The sequence below is a fragment of the Hippocampus bargibanti genome, linkage group LG07, assembly GCF_051943395.1.
Source record: "Hippocampus bargibanti isolate YZ-2025 linkage group LG07, ASM5194339v1, whole genome shotgun sequence".
Classification (NCBI taxonomy): Eukaryota; Metazoa; Chordata; class Actinopteri; order Syngnathiformes; family Syngnathidae; genus Hippocampus; species Hippocampus bargibanti.
The window spans coordinates 1561638-1581921 of NC_142740.1; the positions used below are offsets into that span (position 1 = coordinate 1561638).

General features: G+C 39.1%; 1 protein-coding gene across 6 annotated transcripts in view; it reads right to left on the reverse strand.

The window, feature by feature from the left end:
• Positions 1–20284, reverse strand: part of evi5b (ecotropic viral integration site 5b) — a 32204-nt gene that overhangs the window by 6096 nt on the left and 5824 nt on the right. For 4 of the 6 annotated variants that reach the window (XR_016115497.1, XM_089000205.1, XM_089000203.1 and 1 more), the window contains exons 2-16: positions 19888–20099; positions 16214–16403; positions 12816–13040; positions 12665–12739; positions 11545–11670; positions 10268–10411; positions 9132–9221; positions 8937–9034; positions 7812–7872; positions 7668–7721; positions 5494–5526; positions 3671–3817; positions 1971–2102; positions 989–1129; positions 558–716 (exon numbers count right to left, since the gene is read on the reverse strand). Coding sequence is in view for 5 of the 6 variants with exons in the window: in XM_089000205.1 (XP_088856331.1) it covers positions 558–716; positions 989–1129; positions 1971–2102; positions 3671–3817; positions 5494–5526; positions 7668–7721; positions 7812–7872; positions 8937–9034; positions 9132–9221; positions 10268–10411; positions 11545–11670; positions 12665–12739; positions 12816–13040; positions 16214–16403; positions 19888–20018 (1806 nt within the window). In the remaining variant the exon portion in view is untranslated. Of the gene's footprint in view, positions 1–557; positions 717–988; positions 1130–1970; positions 2103–3670; positions 3818–5493; positions 5527–7667; positions 7722–7811; positions 7873–8936; positions 9035–9131; positions 9222–10267; positions 10412–11544; positions 11671–12664; positions 12740–12815; positions 13041–16213; positions 16404–18529; positions 18646–19887; positions 20100–20284 lie in introns of those variants that run through there. The other 2 variants (XM_089000207.1, XM_089000208.1) reach the window with 2 other exon arrangements.

The following is a 20284-nucleotide window of genomic DNA, read 5'->3' on the forward strand; positions in this document are numbered from 1 at the left end:
GTACATTTATAAATGTTATACTTACCTTTCAGTGTCGTTTTTATCATTTTATATTTCATATTATCGATTTTTATTACTGTAGTGTAAAACTGCTCTCCCTGCCAACGGCCAGAAGAGGGCGCCTGACACACACGCTCGGACTTAGGCGGACGCCGAAGAAAAAAAAGCAGTGTACAGTACTACAGGAGATGGTAGCTGCACTGTATAACCACTGCATTGAGTGTAGTCACGCAGTATTTTGCTGTGCGAGTGTGTGACATGCTGACTGGCCAAATTTGTAGTACGCAATGTTACCTGTATAAAAAAGAATAACATTTTAAAAAGGGCTATGCTAAAATAGCTATGGTTTGCTATTAATTGGTGGATCACTATCTAGTGGTCGACAGTGGAATTACACCCAAAAAAAAGATCGAAAAACAGTATGAGATGATCCCCAAACCCAGAACTCACAATGTGGCGCCGTTTTCCGTCGTTTAAAAGGCGACGAAGCCCACAAATACGTCCAAATAATGTTTCTCCATTCTTGTTTTTGTTTTTTGGCTGCGTGAAGGTCGAACCTGTGTCTCCAGCTCCAGCATCCTCTGTCGACTCTCCCTCATTTCGGCTTGCGCCTCAGCCTCTCGCAGCCGAACGCTCATCAGCTCGTCCTGCAGTTCGCTCAGTGTGTTCTTTTTAGGACTTTCTCGCCAGCGGCCGGACGTTCTAGCGAGGTGGCGCTAAGAGGGGCGGGGGAAGATTCTCAAGTTATTTGATGGTAGGTAGTTTTCTTGATTACAATACCACGCCTCTTGAGTTCTAAGCGCGAACAGCTCTAAGCAATAAAACATTGTCTCTTCCACGAACTGATCAATTTGTAACCTTGCTAATGAGTCATAAATTACTCCGGTGATAAAGGAGTTTCCCAAGTCCTAAATTCTGTCCAAGGCCAGATCTCCTCGATGAAGATGACAGTTTAACTGTGCTGTGTGTGGAATAAGTGGATTCCTACCTGCCAATGGTCCTCCAGGTCCCGGACTTGCTGCCGCAGTTCCTTGAGGCCTGTGAGCGCCTCGGCCTCCCTGACCGTCATGGCCATGAGCTCTTCCTGCAGTCGAGCCACGTTGGTGTCGTCCGGCAGCGACGTGTTGCGCTAACGTGGGGAGCGAAAGGACGTTATGGACATTTTGGGCAGGTCCGAAGCAAATTTATGGCTTATGAAGGCTTGACTGACCTTTATATAATTCTCATTGTTTGATATTTAATCAAATAAAGGAAAAGGAAACCTGAAAAGGGGTTTATTATGATGCAAATCCAATTCTCCATTTATGTATTTATTATGATTCATGCACCCAGTCTAATTTTAATTTTGAGTTAATTTATAGTACTCATCTAATTTTAACATGATTTTTAGTAATATATTATTACTTTTAAGCCGATTACGTGTGTGTGAGACACGCCGCATCAACGCTAGCTATTAGCTATCTATCTGGCTAGCTATCTACGTCGCTAGCTACTAGCTATATATTAGCGGCTCAACCTAGGTATCTGGCTATCTAGCTAGCTAGCTATTTGCTATCTATTATCCGTCTAACTGGCTATATATTAGCTGTTTAGATAGCTATTAGCTATCTATCTGGCGAGCTATTAGCTATATATCAGCTAGCTTTCTATGTATTTGAGTGAGTTCCGGGTCGAGTGAACGCTGGCGCGTGTGGCTGTCGCTGCTCACCCACAGAAAAACTTATCCTGCGACTGTAAAGTAACCTTGAGAGTTTTGAAAGGCGCTTAGAAATGAAATGTATTATTATTATTCTTACATGTATCTATATAATCATATATACATACATATACATACAAACATACATATATATATATAATTATTATTTTTTATTTAAAAAAGTTTCCCGCACACCATTTTGAAGCAGTACTGCAATGTTGTTATATTTGAAACAAACACACGGGACGTCCATTTAAGCCAACGTGTTGGTTACCTTCTCCATGTCCAGGATTTTGTCCTGCATCTCCTTGAGCGCACACTGCGACTCGGCCTCCTTCAGTCGAGCCTGCACCAACTCTCGCTCCAGCTGTAGCACCGCCTCCTCCGAGCAGCGTAGCGCCCCCTTCTGACAACCCCCCCACACACACAAAACACAGAAATGTTTGTTACTAAAGTGCTGAGAAACCAGATCAGAGATGGTTCGTGAGATCAAAATCGCTTAATTAGCCTCAAGCGCTAATCAGGCGTAGTTGATACATACACAAAGACATTTTTTTTGCCGTGGAAAATATAAAATCATGACGCTACAGACATCAAAACGCCAGAAAATCACAATGTCCCGTCATCTGTAAGCTATTTTATTTTGGTAAGACGTAAAGTGCAGAAGTTGTTTACAAAATGGTGGCAACAGCTTGAACAGGAGAATGACTTTGCTGCACCATGTCTGACAGCCATGTTGCATGAATAAATCACCAAAGTGTCACATTATGTAAAACACATAGTAGCATGAATTAATCACGAAACAAAATTATGCCAAGAGAGCAGATGTGAAATGGTGTGAAGACATTTGTACGTGTGTGTGTGTGTGTGTGTGTGTGTGTGTGTGTGTGTGTGTGTGTGGACCGACAATCGAGGCTGAATGTGAGCATCGTCTTGAGACGCGATTAACAAACGTGATCTTGGGGTATTTTGTGCATCAAGCAAAAACCTTGTTGGCGGGCACTTTGGATGGAGGCTATATAGCTAGCTAGCTAGCTTTCAAGCTAGCTAGGTCACCGAGTCGACTTGACGTTTGGATGAAAAGGATTAAAAGCGAGCTAGCTTTCTAGCTGGCTGGTAAACTATATATCTGTATATCTGTTAGCTATGTAGCTGGCTAGCTAGCTAGGTCACTGAGTCTACTTAATGTTTGGATGAAAAGGACTAAAAGCTAGCTTGGCATTTGGCTAGCTGGCTCGCAAGCTAGCTGTGTATCTGTTAGCTACATAGTTAGCTAGCTTTCTAGCTAGCTAAGTCACTGAGTCTACTTGACGCTTGGACGAAAAGGACTAAAAGCTAGCTAGCTATTTCCTAATTATTAGCTAGCTAGCTGGCTATATGGCTGGCTTGCAAGCTATCTAGCTGTGTATCTGTTAGCTATATAGTTAGCTAGCTTTCGAGCTAGCCAGGCCACCGAGTCGACTTGATGTTTGGATGAAAAGCACTAAAAGCTACTAGCTTTCTAGCTGGCTGGCAAGCTATCTGTATATCTATTAGCTATGTAACTGGCTAGCTATCTAGCTAGCGAGGTCACCGAGTCTACTTGACGTTTGGATGAAAAGGACTAAAAGCTAGCTAGCGATTTGCTATATAGCTATGTATCTGTTAGCTATATAGCTAGCTAGCTTTCTAGCTACCCATTATCTATCTATCTATTAGCTAGCTTGCTAGCTTTCTATCTATTTGAGTAACTACCAGTGTGAGTGAACGCTAGCGCACGCGACTGCCGCTGCTCACCCACAGATTACTATTATTATTATTATTATTATTATTGTATTACAGATTTTTTTTGTTACCCGATTTGCCTGGAAAACAGTCGCAGATTGATAATTGTAAATAACAAATAAGAGCAGACAACTTTGGCTAAGGGCAGATATTTCCTGAAATCCGGCTTGGCTCCCGTCATCAGTGGCGCCACCCGGTGGCCATCCTTACCACTTGCGGCTGAAGTTGAAGCTGCCTGATGGCGTGGTTAGCCTGCTCCAGCTGAGCGGCGGCCTCCTCGCTCTGCTGTTTGACCGTGGCCAACTCTCGCTTGACCAGGTAGTTCTCCTCCGCCTCCTGAGCCCGAGTCACTTGTCCCTTTGGACGCAAATGACCGATGGTGGACGTCGGGGGATGGAACGGGGTTGGGAGGGGGGGGGGGTGTGAGCAGGAACAGCGAGTGAAAGATTACGACGGAAGAAGAAGGGGGGAAAAAAAGATTGGGGGTTTCTAAAAGTCATGCTGATTTTTGAGGGGTGTTTTTTTTTTTCTTTTGTAAACACTTGAGCAAGCGAGTACACACTAAAAGTGTAATACTACATTGGGCCTCCGGAGGCGCTAGAGTAACACCAAGAGGCAGTGAGGATATATCTATGGTTTAAAAATATTTATATACAGGTAAGATCCGAGTTACGACCGGGTTCCGTTCCGACAAAATGGTCGTAAGTCAAACGGTCGTAAGTCGAAATCCATTCAAAATGGTTACACGACAGGATAGTATACGGTGTTAATCTGTTGTTTTTAAGCAATGTTTTCCATTGAATATTATTATATACCAAACTGTTTACAGTTCATTTATAATTTTTTAAACTTTTTTTCATCATTTTATATTTCATATTATTTATTATTATTGTATCACTGTACTTCTAATGTATACAAAACTGTTTAACAGCCAGAAGAGGACGCCCGACACGCACGCTCGGACTCAGGTGGGCGCTGAAGGAAAAAAAAACAGTGTACAGTACTACAGGAGGAGGAGGTATCTGCACTGTATAACTACTGTATTGAGTGTAGTCACGCATTGCTGTGCAAGTGTGTGACATGCTGACTGGCCAAAGTTGTAGTACGCGTTGCCGGCTGCTTGCGCATTGCCAGGCGTAAACTTAAAAAAAAAAAAAAGTCTGCCGGTCATGGTTGTAAGTACGGGTGGTCGTAACTCGCGCCGGTCGCAACTCAGATGTTACCTGTATATATAGTATAAAAAAAATGTATATATTGTTACAAATTTGTAGATATATGACTATGGGTTAAAAAAAAAACAACTGAGTTGCGATATATATATATATATATATATATATATATATATATATATATATATATATATATATATATATATATATATATATATATATTTGACAAATTTGTATATAAATATTTGCATGCATATTTCGCAATGAGAACATTTTGAACATCGTAAACCTGTAAATAATAATAATAATAATAATAATAATAATAATAATAATAATAATAATAATAATAATAATAATAAATTGTATTTATAAGCAAAGAACATAAAAAAAATACAATGACAAGAGGGTGCCACTCTGAATCTAAATTGATAGAAATTTTACTTTGTTCAGAGTATTTTTTGCAAAGGCAGTTTTGGTTTTCCGATGCCTCATTTTGTCACATGCACACCAGAAAAATAAAAGATGGCGGATTACTTTTAGAAATAAAATCCGCCCCTCCCCCCCAAAAAAAAATCTAAAGCTATTTTTCTTTCTTTTTTTCTCAAAATAAGTCATCTTTTCATAACGTCCAAGAGTGTCCTCGCTTTGCTCAAATGAAAAACATTCACCCGTCGCCATTTTGTTTGGATTCTGTCATTATTTTGTAAGTATTTCATGCACTTCATTCAATGTTGTTGGATTAGCGGATAAATATTGCATCATTTCCCCCATCATCGGGACTGACTAATCGTTAGCATGCGGTGCTAAAGAGGCTGATCTGAGAGGGATAAAAATAACGTGAGGGTTGGGGTAAAATAAAAATACCTGGATCAATCTATCTGCCAAGGAAGCACTTTCCTACAAAAAATATCCACAAAAGAGAGAGAGCAGAGAGACAATCCAGAGGACAGTTTAAAGCACACCGAAGATACTTTAATGATTTGTGGTTGTTTTCAAGAAAAAAAAAGTGAAAAACGTGAATGGGAATGTTCATTTCTACCTCCTACGTCAGTGATTCCCAACCAGTGTACCACAATGCATCAACTACTACCCTCTAGCGCCCCCTTTTGGCTGATTTTTAATCTCGGATAGGCTTTGTGATGATGCGTCAGTAAATCCATTTTTTTTAGTTTTATGTCAGTGGAATACAGAGGGGGTTGTGCAAAATAATTGATTTCATTCGTTGTCGATAGCATTTACATTTGGCAAGCTAATGTTTTTATTCCCTCCGGATATTAATCATCTGTTGGTGTTTTTTTTTTTCACATGATCGGGCACATTTTTTTAAAAATTCCAGTTGGACATTGTTGGTTAAAATCATCTCAAGCAATTTATGACTTCAAATTTTGCATCGCACATTGTTTTGAATGGGTATGACCATTATTATGATTAGCATTAGCGGCATTGTCGACATTTTAGAATCACCCACATTGTAAACTGCTGTTGAGATTCAAGCATCCATTCCAATATGCTCATAATAATAATAATAATAATAACAATAATAATAATAATAATAATAATACTAACTCAAACAGATAGAAAGCTAACTATCAGATAGCTAATCGATACTACTATTATTATTATTATTATTATTATTATTATTATATTATACCTATCCATTAGCTAGCTGGCTAGTTATTAGCTGACTAACTAGCTGGCTATCTCGCTATCTATTAGCTATCCATTAGTTAGCTAGCTAGCTGTTAGCTGTCTACTTGGTGGCTGTTAGCTGCCTTGCTGGCTGTCTATTCGCTATCTATTAGCTAGCTAGATTTCTATCTATTTGAGTTACTTCTGGTTTGAGTGAACGTTAGCGTTCGTGGCTGCCGCTGCTTACCCACAGAAAAACATATCCTGTGACTGAAAAGTGACCTTGAGAGTTTTGAAAGGCGCTTAGAAATGAAATGGATTACGTATTATTATTATTATGTACTGTATATTCAAAATGGCTGACCTCAGAAATAGCGAATAGGTTTTTCAATGAACAATGAAATCAATTATTCAAATGTGTGTTATTATACATGTTTAAGAGACTTTTTGTGTGTGATGATGATGATGATTATTATTATTATTGTTATTATTATTTATTTACAAAAAAGTATGTTAAAAAAATCTTTGAATGAGTAAATCAAAAGCAGAAAAATTTTCCGAATATATTTTGTATATCAAATAACAAATAAATAATAATAATAATACAATCATAAAATAATAAAACAACCGGTTGAGTGCTGCTCACTCATAGAAAAAAAACTTATCCTGTGACTGTAAAGTGACCTTGAGAGTTTTGAAAGGCGCTTAGAAATCAAATGTATTATTATTATTATTATTATTATTATTATGCTTATTATTATTATTATTTACAAAAAAGTATGTTAAAAAATACAAAAAAAATCTTCAAATGAGTAAATCAGAAGCAGAGTAATTTATAATTTTCCGAATATATTTTGTATATCAAATAAATTAATAATAATTATTATATTTTTTATTATGATATGTTTATTTTTATTCATATTATTTTTAAATATATGCTTTGGTTCAAAGGTTGGGAAACACTGTTCGACACGTTGGCATCAGGGATGCAAAAAGGAACATTACATGCAAGAGAGTCGGCGAAGTAGCCGTAAAAAAATAAAATAACATTGCGTTGGGGTTAGCAAGAAAGCACTGAAAGTGAGAGTAAAAGAGAGCGAACGAACAAGGTCAAAAGAGAGGAGGTGTGATGAGGGGGGGGGGGGGGGGGGGGGGTTTGGAGTTGGAGTTGGGGTATCAACGAGCTTCCACGTCAAGATGGCGTTAGTGATAAAGATCCTGGCGACGTCTGGACTGAGTTAGGTGCCTTCATGCTCGACGCGACAACCTGACATGCACCGCAAGCACGCGCCGGCGGTTCAGCCTGGGTTAGTGGCGTCGCCGTGGCGACCGAATGACACGGTGACCCCCTTAAAATGGCCGGTTAGAACGGGGTCAGGAAGCCATAACGCGATGCCGGAGAACCTCACCTTTTCCAGAGTGTCGATCCTTTGCTTCAGCAGCCGGTTTTCCGTGCGCAGCCTCTGAACGCACCAAGCGGAATGAAAAACAGATTTTAAATTTTTTTTTATTAAAAAAAAAAAAAAGCATTGTAAGTTTCCGGATAGACTCACCTTGATCTCCACTTGCTCCTCCATCTCTTTGGTCTTGATGGTGGTGTACTCCTTCTCCAACCTGAGCAAAGCAGAAGATCATTTTGCGATCATTTTGTCACTATAATGTGAACAGAGTTTTGAAGAGCGCTTGTAAATCAAATGTATTATTATTATTATTATTATTAGTAGAAGTAGTAGTAGTAGTAGTATGGTGATTATGATAATGATGATATTATTATTATTATGATGATTATGGTGATTATGGTGATTATTATTATTATTATTATTATTATTATTATTAGCTATCTCTTAGCTAGCTAGCTTTCTCTCCATTTGAGTTACTTCCGGGTTGAGTGACCGCTCGCGCGTGTAGCTGCCGCTGCTCACCCACAGAAAAAAAAAATTATCCTGTAATTGTAAAGTGACCTTGAGAGTTTTGAAGTTTTTTTGGAATCCCTTTAAATGTGTTTTGTCTATCTAGTTAACTGGCGATCTTTCTAGCTAGCTGGCTATCGGGCTAGATATCTATTAGCTATCTAACTCGCCATCTATTAGCTATATAGCTGGCGATCTATTAACTGTCTAGCTAGCTAGCTATTGGCTATCTATTAGCTATCTAGCTAGCTTTCTATCTATTTGAGTTATTCAACAATCGCTGACGAAGCTCTTCGGATGAGGAGCCAAAGGTCCAACACCTTCAAAGAAGTACAGATGACGGCTGAAGAAACCTTTTCCTCGATGGGACCACTCCTGTACGACTGAGAGCCTACACAAACATCCTCCAGATGATTGTTGCACCAACCTTCTTTTCATACGAAGGTTAGTGCTTTCGCTCCTCATCCGAAGAGCTTCGTCAGCGAACTAAAGTTGTGCCGGTAGCCCGTTACTAACCTTCATATTAAAAGAAGGTTGGTGCAAAGGAAATGTTTTAAAAATCCACCAAATCTTTAAACCAAGAGTGCCATCTATCACAAGTGGTTCATGAAGCTTCACTTGTCCATCACAAGTATCACGTTATTGATGACTTGACACGAGTTAGAGACACGACCGACATGATCATTTCACGTTACAAGAGATACCCCAAAAAACTTTGTTTAAGGACCACACCATTTTTTTACAGTACACCCCTAGGCCGCTACTTACTTTTTCATCTTCTTGGCGTTGTACTTGAACTGATACGCCGCCTGGATGACCTTGTCGGGGCCGGTGTCCAGCTGGCGCGGGATGACCTTCTGAAAGTGCTGCGGTTTGCGAGGAACAAGACCCATCGGTGAAAAAAAAAGCCATACGACACGAACGACCGCCGCCTCGCTACATCATAGCACGCGTGGGGCGTACCTGTAACATTCCCTCCATGTCCAACTGAATAAGCTCCGCTTGATTCATCTGCAAGATGGCAAGGCCCACTCGGAAGACGATCTCCAGACCCTGATAGTAGATGACATCACTTGTGACCTCCTCTCTGGTGTACATTTAGTCTCAAACTCGTAAAAAAAAAATATGACACATTGTTCAAAAATATAAAACTAATTTTATGAAGCAATTATTCCTTTCAGACACTAATTACAAGCAGTAATATGGCGGTGTTATTATCAGAGATCTTCGGTCGGACACTGTGAACAAAGGCTCAAACACAGGAAGATTGTCTTTTACTGCCGGCAGGAGACGCAGCAATTCATGACTGGCGCCCAACTTCTGCAGCCCTTTGCCAAGTTATTTATTAAGGAGTATATGCAAATTTAGGTGATACGTTAGTAAAACATAGTCTTCTTGATTTTCTAGCTAGCTGGCTATTAGCCGTCTAGCTAGCTGGCTGGCTGTTAGCTGGCTAGCTGTTGGTGATTTGGATATTAACTATTCATTATCTATCCTTTAGCTAGCTGGCTAGCTATTAGCTGTATAACTGTTTGGCTGTTAGGTGGCTAGCTGTTGGCTATCTATTACCTATTTATTAGCTATCCATTAGCTAGCTAACTAGCTATTAGCTGTCTAACTGGCTGGCTGTAAGCTATCTTACTATCCATTAGATATTTATTAGCTATCCATTAGCTAGCTATCTAGTTGTTAGCTGTCCAGTTGTCTGGCTGTTAGCTGTCTTGCAGGCTAGTTATTGGCTATCTGGCTATCTATTAGCTAGCTAGATTTGTATCTATTTGAGTTACTTCGCGGTTGAGTGAACGCTGGCGCATGTGGCTGCCGCTGCTCACCCACAGAAAAACTTTTATCCTGTGACTGTAAAGTGACCTTGAGAGTGTTGAAAGACCCTGAGAAATTAAATGTATTCTTTTCCTTTCTGCTTTTCCCTTCAAGGGGTCGCCACAGCAAATCAGTGTCCTCCATCTTTAGAGGTTTGATCCGCATGTTTGTTTTGGCCAAAATAATAATAACAATAATAACAATAACAATAACAATAATAATAATAATAATAATAATAATAATAATATTCCGACAGTGGTCTCTGTCATGTAACCCACCTCACACATGAAGATGTCAAAGATCCGCGTGGCGACAGGCAATGGGAAGGAGGTGAGGAAGATGGTAAGAAACCAGGAAGAAGCGTACATGGAGGTGTGGAAGCTCTGAGCCTGGAAGTGAACGTGGAGCTCAGGGAGATCCTCCTGGAGGCACGACAAAGCCAGGTTAGAAAAGAATCAAGCCAACGACAAAAGACTTTTCCAACTGGGGTAAACGCTGTTTGCGGGCATGGAGGCGACGTCGCCGTATTAGGAGGAATAATGTTGTTTTTAGTGAAACGCTGATTGTAGTAAAAATGGAAAGGAAAATATGACAAATGATGTTTTTGGATAGCATTAAAGCCGCAATTGAAGACAGGAAAAGCTTTAATGAACGTTTTTAAAACTAATTAACCCATTCACTGCCAGATGCTGTGCAAAATTGCATTTTCTGTGTAGCTCATTCTCTTGTTCCTATTTATGATTGTATTTTATTTATTGGATTCTATTTTGTAATTGTATTTTATTTATGATAGTATCTATGCTTGTATGCAACTGTAAAGTGTCCTTGAGAGCTTTGAAAGGCGCTTAAAATATAATGTATTATTATGATTATGATTATTAGTACGATTATTATTACGATTATTATGATGATGATGATGATGATGATGATGATGATGACGGCAACGGCTACTGTTACTGTTGTTGTTGTTCTTATTCTTATTATAAAAAAAAACGTGTCCACTTCAATGCCAGGGTTTTTGTCATTTTCACTCAAATTCCAGGACGCACAGAAAATTGAGTTTTAGGACTACATAAACATTTAATTCAGTGTAAAAAAAACCTTACTCCGTTCTTTCATCAGAAAAAAAACGAGTTAATTCCTAATTTATATGGGTCTGGAGTTATCTAAGCTTGAAATGGGGGCGGCTGTAAAAAATTACAACACAATACAAAACACTAACAACAGCTGAAGCTGTAACACAGTGCTAACATGGACAAAAAGCAAATGCTGCCCCCTTGTGGAAGGGAAAAAAACATTGCCCTAGGTCTGACCAGTGCTTTATTGGCACCCCCCGCAAGAAAAACCTAAAACCCGAACAAATTCGGCAATGGCGCTCCGCATCACAATTTTCAGTTCCTGAATAAATTTGGCAATGGCAGCGAATGAGTTGATCAATCGATTAATTGATTAAAAATTACTCGGTGAATGAATCAAATTGTTGATTTATTTATTTATTTGTGTATTTATTTATTTATCTGTCTGTTTATTATGATGATTATTACGTTTTTCCTACCTGGATCATGGACTCAAACTGGTACATGCAGAGGCCCAGCTCGGCCATGCTGGGCTTAAAAAGCTCCCGGAGCCTGTAGTCCTGCATCAGCTTGACAAAAACACAGAAAGCCTCCTCCTCAGGCATCTGATGGACAGGGAAAAATAAGTAAATAAATAAAATAAATATATATATATATATACGCACACACACACACACACAAATTCCTGTTTCAATGGTTTTGTGAGGTCCAGATAACTCCAGCTCAGGAGTGAGGACCACCGTCGCTGATAAGTTCAAAAAAGAACTAGTGTTAAATTTGAACCCTAAATGTCAGCTCATTTCCCACTTCAACTTCTTTAAAAACAAAGAGATAAAAAGTGGACTTGAAACTGTAATAACAGCAGGAGTGAGGTTTCCGATTGGGTACATTCAAAGTCCTCACCCCTGTATTGAATTTGGTAAAAATAGTGTTTTACTTTTTTGTGGTATGAACTTTTTCCTTCCATTAACCACACACACACACACATAAACACACACACACACACACAGTGAGTAAAAAGTGTGTGTATCCAAGTGAAATGAAAATACACACCAAAAAATCATTTTGGGTGAATTTGTGAGGACGTTTTGAAACTTTAACAGATGCAAAGGTCCTCATTTGTCAGAAATGTCCTCACTACGTATGGTATAAAATGTTAGTGGTCCTCACAAGACCAGTTATACAAACACACACACACACACACACACACACACACACACACACACACACACACACACACACACACACACACACACACACACACACACACACACAGGTGAGAGTTACGTTTGTTTTAGTTATCTCACACGTGCGACGTTGGCAGCTGACGATTAATAATAATAATAATAATAATAATAATACATTTAATTTCTAAGCGCCTTTCAAAACTCCCAAGGACACTTTTCAGTCACGGGATCAGAACTTTTTTTTTGTGCGGGTGAGCAGCAGCAGCCATTTGCGCCAGCGTTCACTCTACCCGGAAGTTACTAAATAACAAATAATATAACAACACAAAGACACAGAGAGTCATTCATTCTTCAGCACTTGCTGTACCCTCTTTATGACATGAAGCAGTTCGAGATGAAAGAGGAAATTTACCTGCATGAGCAGCAGCCCGACGATGAAGGCGCTCCCTTGACAATAACCCACCTCGCGGTCCACCAGGGAGTAAGCCTGACAAGCAAACAAGACGACGTCTAACATCTGCGACGTGATAGAAAACGCAAAAGGGAGCTCGGCGTTAGCTTACCTTCATGACATTGAAGAGAACTTCCTGGCCGAGGCTGTCCTTCTCCTTGAAGAAGTCATGCTCCGGGTAAGTACGGGCGATGTCGCGGCGAATAAGCTTCTCGCAGGGCGACGTCATCTTCAGGAGATCCGAGTATTGATCCTTGATGGCCATGTTTTGGGCGTTACACAGTAGCTGCCACACGATGGCTCGGAAATGGTGCGGAATCCCTTTTCGGACCAGATCCTGGAAGAAAACTTGAGAAATCAGCTGATCGCAGAGAAAGCACCGACAAGGGATCATTCCTCAAGATGGTGAAAGAAGAAGGCTAGGTTCCTCATCAAGTGTTTAATCCTGATGAAAGCGGCCACTCCATTCCATCAAGCCATCAACGACCATCACAAAGGTCACTAAAACCATTTTATTATACAGTACACTTTATTTCTTTAATTATAATACCAAAGCCCATTTATTATACATAAAATACGGTATATTTTGTGTAGTTTTAAGGCTTAGAAAATTAGACAATTATGTTTAATGGGGACCTGGGAACGGATTATTCTCATTTTGATGGTTTCCTATGGGAAATTAATTTTTGGGATACACACTTTTTGCCTTAGACACTGTCTGGGAACCAATTAAGTTCGCAAGCCAAGGTATCACTGTACATTGTGTGAATACCACATGTCATCTGTTAGCCCCCGGGATTAGCATCCGATGATTGGAAGAATGACATACAAAAAAAAGGAGTTATAAATATTGGAACGTATATTATTATATAAGCTAATTAAAAAAAAGATGACAATACATCTATGCTCATGTACATTTTTTATTGTGATGATATCTATGCTTTTTGTTGCCAATTTTACGCTAATAGTTACATTCGTAACCAGCAGAAATGGCGGACAAAGTGCTTCGATGCCCTCCAATTTTGCTACACGATAATGAGCAAATATAACGGTCCGCACAGATGTTATTATGACATATTTCCATGCATTAATGCTGACACGACGTAATTCAGAAACTTCCTGTGCTGACGGAGCACAAAAGCTCCTTCCTGCCGTGATATGTGCACGTGTGTGTTGTTGTTTGTGCCCATTTGGGTCGACTTTTAAAGGACAACCGACACCATTTTTTTGTTTCCTAACTGACATCAGAAAAACGTTTTATAGCATCTAAAATACCCAAAACATGCAGGCTGATATTTTTGTCAAATGCAAAACACCAATAAAAATGACTTAATGTGTCCCAAAACTGCCACAAAATGAGCTTGGAATTGGGCAGATTCAGAAAGTCCCGCCCCCTTGTTCGTGACGTCACAAACTGCCTTGCTCCAGAATCAAAACAATGGCTTCAGAGAGTTCAGATTCGGAGAAGATGCTTTCTTGTGACTCATCCATTATGAATATGATTCAAATAGTTCTGAAGAGGAAAGCATAAATGTTTGCAATCGATTAAAGAAATCCTTCCGGATCAATTCGAGCCGTCAGGACTCCAATGTAGCTCCCAGAAAATGCACAAGATGGCGCCCAAGCTCCGTTGGAAATGGGCTGATTTGTACCTCTGGGAATTTGTATATCTGTATGTGTGTTACCGCAACTGACTGCGACACACGATTTACCATTGCGTTATTTATGTCGTTTTCCTTCTAATTTCGCGATCAACACAGTGTTTTTCAGACGAAAAAAAGTACCCAAAATGCATTGTGTGTCGCTTTCTCGGTCACGGGCGTTCCTTCCGTGACGTCACTTAGGGCATCATCATCAACTCTCAAAAACAAGACTTCCTGAATATTCAGCGTGAGTCTTAAAACGTAAAATATAGCTACATGCGGTGGAATCTTTGTCAAATGCGCTCAGTAGAAGTCATTTGAAGTAATTTTACAAATTATGGACGCAACTTGACCGAAGGTGTCGGTTGTTCCTTTAAGAGTTCACACTAAACGGGTGTTATTTTTCAGATTCAGGTTCACTTTGTTAAAAAATGTTTCATCCCGGAATTGACCAGCAGGTGGCAGTAATCGTGCAGCTAAAGGGGAGAAGGGTAGAGAAGCAGCAGCAGAAAAATAACAAAAAAATGCCACATTTTCACCTACACGTTAAAAAAATGAAAGCTTAAACATAATCATAATATTTTGCTTTTTTTCTTAAAGTTTTAAGTTTTATTTTTTTTTAAACAAAGCCATTCAGCTCGGAAAAGCAGATTTGTTGGAGTGTTTCCATGATAAAAAGTACATAAAGCACTTTCCCCCCATTCTCACAGTGGGTTGGCGGTCACAGAAAGTGTCATGTTTAAAACGAGAAAGGTGAACCAAAATTAGCCTTGCCCAAAATAACACGTCCAAGGATACGAGGCAGGGGCGCCCCTTCGTACGAATTGAACGACGGGAAATAGTCCCCGTGACAGAAATAAGATGGACGCTTCCTTCAGGAGAACCGAGGAAAGGCCAAACAGACACATTCAAGAAATTTGGCCCCCGTGTGTCTGAAAAGGGGGACCAAATTCTAAAATGGATGGGACCCGATATAACTACAGTGATACTTTGGCTTACAAACTGAATTGGTTCCCAGACAGAGTGTGTAAGGCAAAAAGTGAGTATCCCAAAAATTAATTTCCCATAGGAAACCATTAAAATGAGAATAATCCGTTTCCAGGTCCCTAAAAAACAGAATTTTCTACTAAATAAGCCTTAAAACTACACAAAATACACCTTATTTTCTGTGTAATAAACGTGCTAAGGTATTATAATTAAATAAATAAACTGTACTTTATAATAAAGTCGTTTTATTGACCTTTGTGATGGTCGTTGATGGCTTGATGGAATGGAGTGGCCGGTTTCATCAGAATTAAACACTTGATGAGGAACGCAGCCTTCTTTCACCATCTTGAGGAATGATCCCTAGGTAGGTGCTTTCTCTGTGATAATTTTACCTTGTTCCTCATCATGTTAGCTGTATAGCTATCTAGCTATCTAGTGACAATAAAGCTGACTTTGACTTTTCTATCTATTTGAGTTACCTATATAGCTCTATATCTATCTAGTGACAGTATCTATCTAGATAGCTAGCTATTGACTATCTATTAGCTTGCTAGCTTTATATCTATTTGAGTTACTTCTGGGTTGAGTGAACGCTGGCGCATGTGGCAGCCGCTGCTCACCCGCAGAAAAAAAATATCATGTGACTGTTAAGTGTCCTTGATAGTTTTGAAAGGCGCTTATAAGTGAAATGGATTATTAATATTAATTATTATTATTAAGTATTAGCATTAGCAATTGCATTAGCATTGGTATTATTTATGTAGCTAGTGCTGGCGCAGTAGAGTGACAAAGTTGTGCCAGTGGGCGATGCATCAATGAGGATAAATAAAGACAAACAAGATGGAGGAAAAACGACCGAATCTCCTCCGCCGAAACTCACCTTGAGTTGTTTCTCCTTCTTCTTCCGTACCTCCTCCCACTCGTTGACGATGCGCCCCCACAGGATCCACGAGTCCTCCTCCAGGTGCGAAAGGTTAGACGAGGCCGAGGAGCTGGACACCAGCGACGAGCCGCTGTTTCTCCGAGAGCCGTTCATGGAGCGTAAGGATTTGCTGTCCGTCTCCAGGAGCCTGTGAGACAATTAGACAGCTTGTCAAATCTAATAACCCCGGGGGGTTTAAAATGGGGCGTAGTAGAACACCAGAAAAACACGTTCCGCATGTAAATATTTCATGTCGAATGCATTATGCGGTGCATGTTTTTAGGTTTCTGTTGTGTTTGTTATTTTGCTTTGTGTTGACTATTATGTGAAGTGCTTTGTTACAGCTGCAGCTGTTGCGACAGCCCCCCCCCCCCCTTCCCACCGTCATAGCGCCCCCTGTGCGGCTGCCTCTACAGCAGCTCCGAACCCTTTTTAAATCCCTCTCCATTCTACTACAGTGATACCTCTGTTTACGAACCCCTTGGCTTACGAACTTTTCGGTTTACGAATGTTAAATTTATGAAAAATTTACCTTGGCATACAAACTATTTTTTGGGATACACACGGACCGCCACAATGAGTGATGTGTCGTTCGCGAACGAGCTCTTCTTCTCTTAACAAGAAAATGGCAGCCGGCTTGTTTTGGTCCTCTATTCCACGCCCCCAGTCGTCGGTTAAAGCCACATGATTGGTCAAGAACACAGCAGTGAGGGGGGGGGGGGGTTACAGAGAGAGAGAGAGTGAGGCCGTTCTCCCAAAAAAAGAAAATTTGGACTCGTTTCAACGCAGTGTGTAGACTGCAAGGTTAAAATTCCCATCAATCAGGCTACACAAATAACCCGCACAAGCCATCTGTACACTCTATCACACTACACTATCAACTCAGCTAAACAGTGCACAATTGATGAGGAACTAGATAAAATGATCGCAGAGAAAGCACCTACAAGATATCATTCCTCAAGATGATGAAAGAAGAAGGCTACGTTCCTCATCAAGTGTTTAATGTTGATGAAACCTGCCACTCCATTCCATCAAGCCATCAAGGACCATCACAAAGGTCAATAAAACGACTTTATTATACAGTACAGTTTATTTCTTTAATTATAATACCATAGCACATTTATTATACATAAAATAAGGTATATTTGCTGTAGTTTTAATGCTTAGAAAATTAGAAAGTAGAAAATTATGTTTTATGGGGACCTGGGAATGGATTATTATCATTTTAATGGTTTCCTATGGGAAAATAATTTTTGGGAGACACGTTTTTCGATTTACACACTGTCTGGGAACCAATTAAGTTTGTAAGCCAAGGTATCACTGTATTTTGTTGATTTATTTTCTTTCTATTATGCAAAGAATATTCCGTTTTTATCCCCTCCCACCCCCACTCTTTCAATTTTGCTGCTGTAGATGGCAAATGTCCCCATTATGGGACTATGAAAGGCTTTCTGGTTCTGGTTTATAATTATCATCAGAATCAGACAAGGATTGAACAGTTTTGCCATTGGTCATTTTGGGGAATGAGCTTATTTTAAACCCCGGTTAAAATGCGAATTAAACGGTATCCGCTCGTAGAGTAAATCAAAAGTTGCAGTTCTGTCTTCAATCGGCGTTTTTAGACACGCGGGGCGCCAGATCTTGGAAAAAAAGTGTTGATGTCATGCAGCGGGCTCAAGTTTCAGCTGCATCTGGGTCGCGTGGGCGGAACCCAGTGGCCACAAAGGCCTTCCTACTCCACTCAGACTACAAGACCAACAAAAAAAAATAAAGAAATAAAAATAAAAAAGGAACGCCCGGAATAAAGCTCGCACGCAAACACGACTGGAGATGACTCAGTACTGTATATAATAATAATAATAATAATTATTATTATTATTATTATTACTATTATAAAAGCAAGCCCCAATGTATTGCTTTTATTATTATTATTATTATATTATTATTATTACTATTATACTTGTTATTATTAAGGTTGTTCACGACACACAAAATACCAAAAGGCTCGATTTGTATTAAATTTAAAATATAGACCGTTTTTTGTTGAACTGACTTCAGTCTAATGTTTAGTTTGAACATTTTTAATATTTCATTGAAAATAAATTAATTAAAAGAAATTACTTGAGTTTTTTTACGATTCTGTGCAAACACGACGAGCACATGGGCTAATAATTCACCAGCACGAGGCGCTTGTCTTCAATCCAAAAAAATACAATAAAAAAAAAAAAAATAAAAATAAAATGCTCCTCCAAGTCCACAACGAGAATCGCATACCAAGACCAGTTCATGATGATCTCGTCATTGTCATCTCCAAAGTCTGGAAGGGCCGACAGACAAGATCCTCGTGTCCCGCCTAACTACACCGTGACGCGACTTTAATCTGCTTTTTGCAGGGTCCAAAGGCCTCGGGGAAAGGGGACGGATGGGGGTGGGCGGGGTGGGGGTGGGGGGGGTCAACACAAACACAGCAGACTGTCCGAACGCAAGTCCGCCTTTATGAACTCACAAATTCACACAGAGACCCTGCAAAAGTAAGATTGGTGTGTCGGTTTTGCACAGAGCTCGAAATCGTCTGAAACTATTCAGCAAATAATTTGATAAGAAAAATAAATAAATAAACACGGAAAGCTTAAGGTAAATCAAAAATTTGATAATAAAAACGAATAAATAAATATACAAACAAATAAATAAATTAATAAATAAATGGAAAAATAAATAAATAAATAAATAAGTAAATAAATAAATATACATACAAATAAATGGAAAAATAAATATGCGAATAAATAAATAAATAAATAAATAAATGGAAAGATTAATAATAATAATAATAATACCTTTGATTTCTAAGCGCCTTTCAAAACTCAAGGAGGTAAATCAAAAACTTGATAATAAAAATACATAAATAAGTCTACAAACAAACACATTAACGAATAAATACATGAATAAATAAATGGAAAAATAAATAAACACACAAATAAATAAATGAATGAAAAGCTTGAGGTAAATCTAAAATTTGATAAAATAAATAAAAATACAAACAAACGAATAAACAATTAAACAATTAAATAAATAAATAAATAAATAGATAAATAGATAAATAGATAGATAAATAAATAAATAAATAAAAAGCTACCGGTAAATCTAAAATTTCATAAGAAAATAAATACATATCCAAACAAATAAATAAACGAATAATACATAAATAAATAAATACATTAAAAGTCTTAAACTAAATCTAAACCGTCAATAAAAGCAGAATAGAAATTTGGGATCATTTTGCATTTTGAAAAGATCAATTGCGACGTACACCACAGCAGCGCTTTGACGACAGCCAACACAAAGTAGCGTTAGCGATTTTAGCTAGTTGAACGTAATCCCACATTGCTAGTTACACTGTATTGACACCTCCCACCAGCAAGCGGTCCAAAAAAAAAAAAAAAAAAAAAAAAAAAAAAACACCGCCGCTGGTTCCCGTCCAATGGCTTTATTGAACAAATTAAGTCGACACATTCTCCGACACCCACATCACTCACCAGGCAATTTAGTCAATTTAGGAAAAAAAACACCACCAACTGGAATAAAAAATTTAAAAAAAAATCAATATTTGAAGCTAAAAACATTTTATCGCCCACCTGTTCTGCTCCTCCAGTTTGGCGAGCAGCTCCACGTCATCGGGGCTGAGATGAGGCGGCGACGACGGCGAAGACGACGCCGACGACGCCGAGGTCGGCAGGGACGTGGGCGGGGCCACCTGGCTAGCCATCTGACCGACTGTATGAGACACCGACTTCTTCACCCATGAGAGAGTAGAACTTAGCCTTCCAGAAACCTTGTCTGTCGCCACCTACACGGGAAAATAATCATAATAATAATCATAATAATCATACATTTCATTTTAATCGCCTTTCAAAACTCTCAAGGACACTTTACAGTCACAGACAAGCATAGGTACAATAATAAATCCAATACAATTATAAATAGAAACAACAGCTACACAGAAAATGCCATTTTAAATAGGTGGCTTTTCAG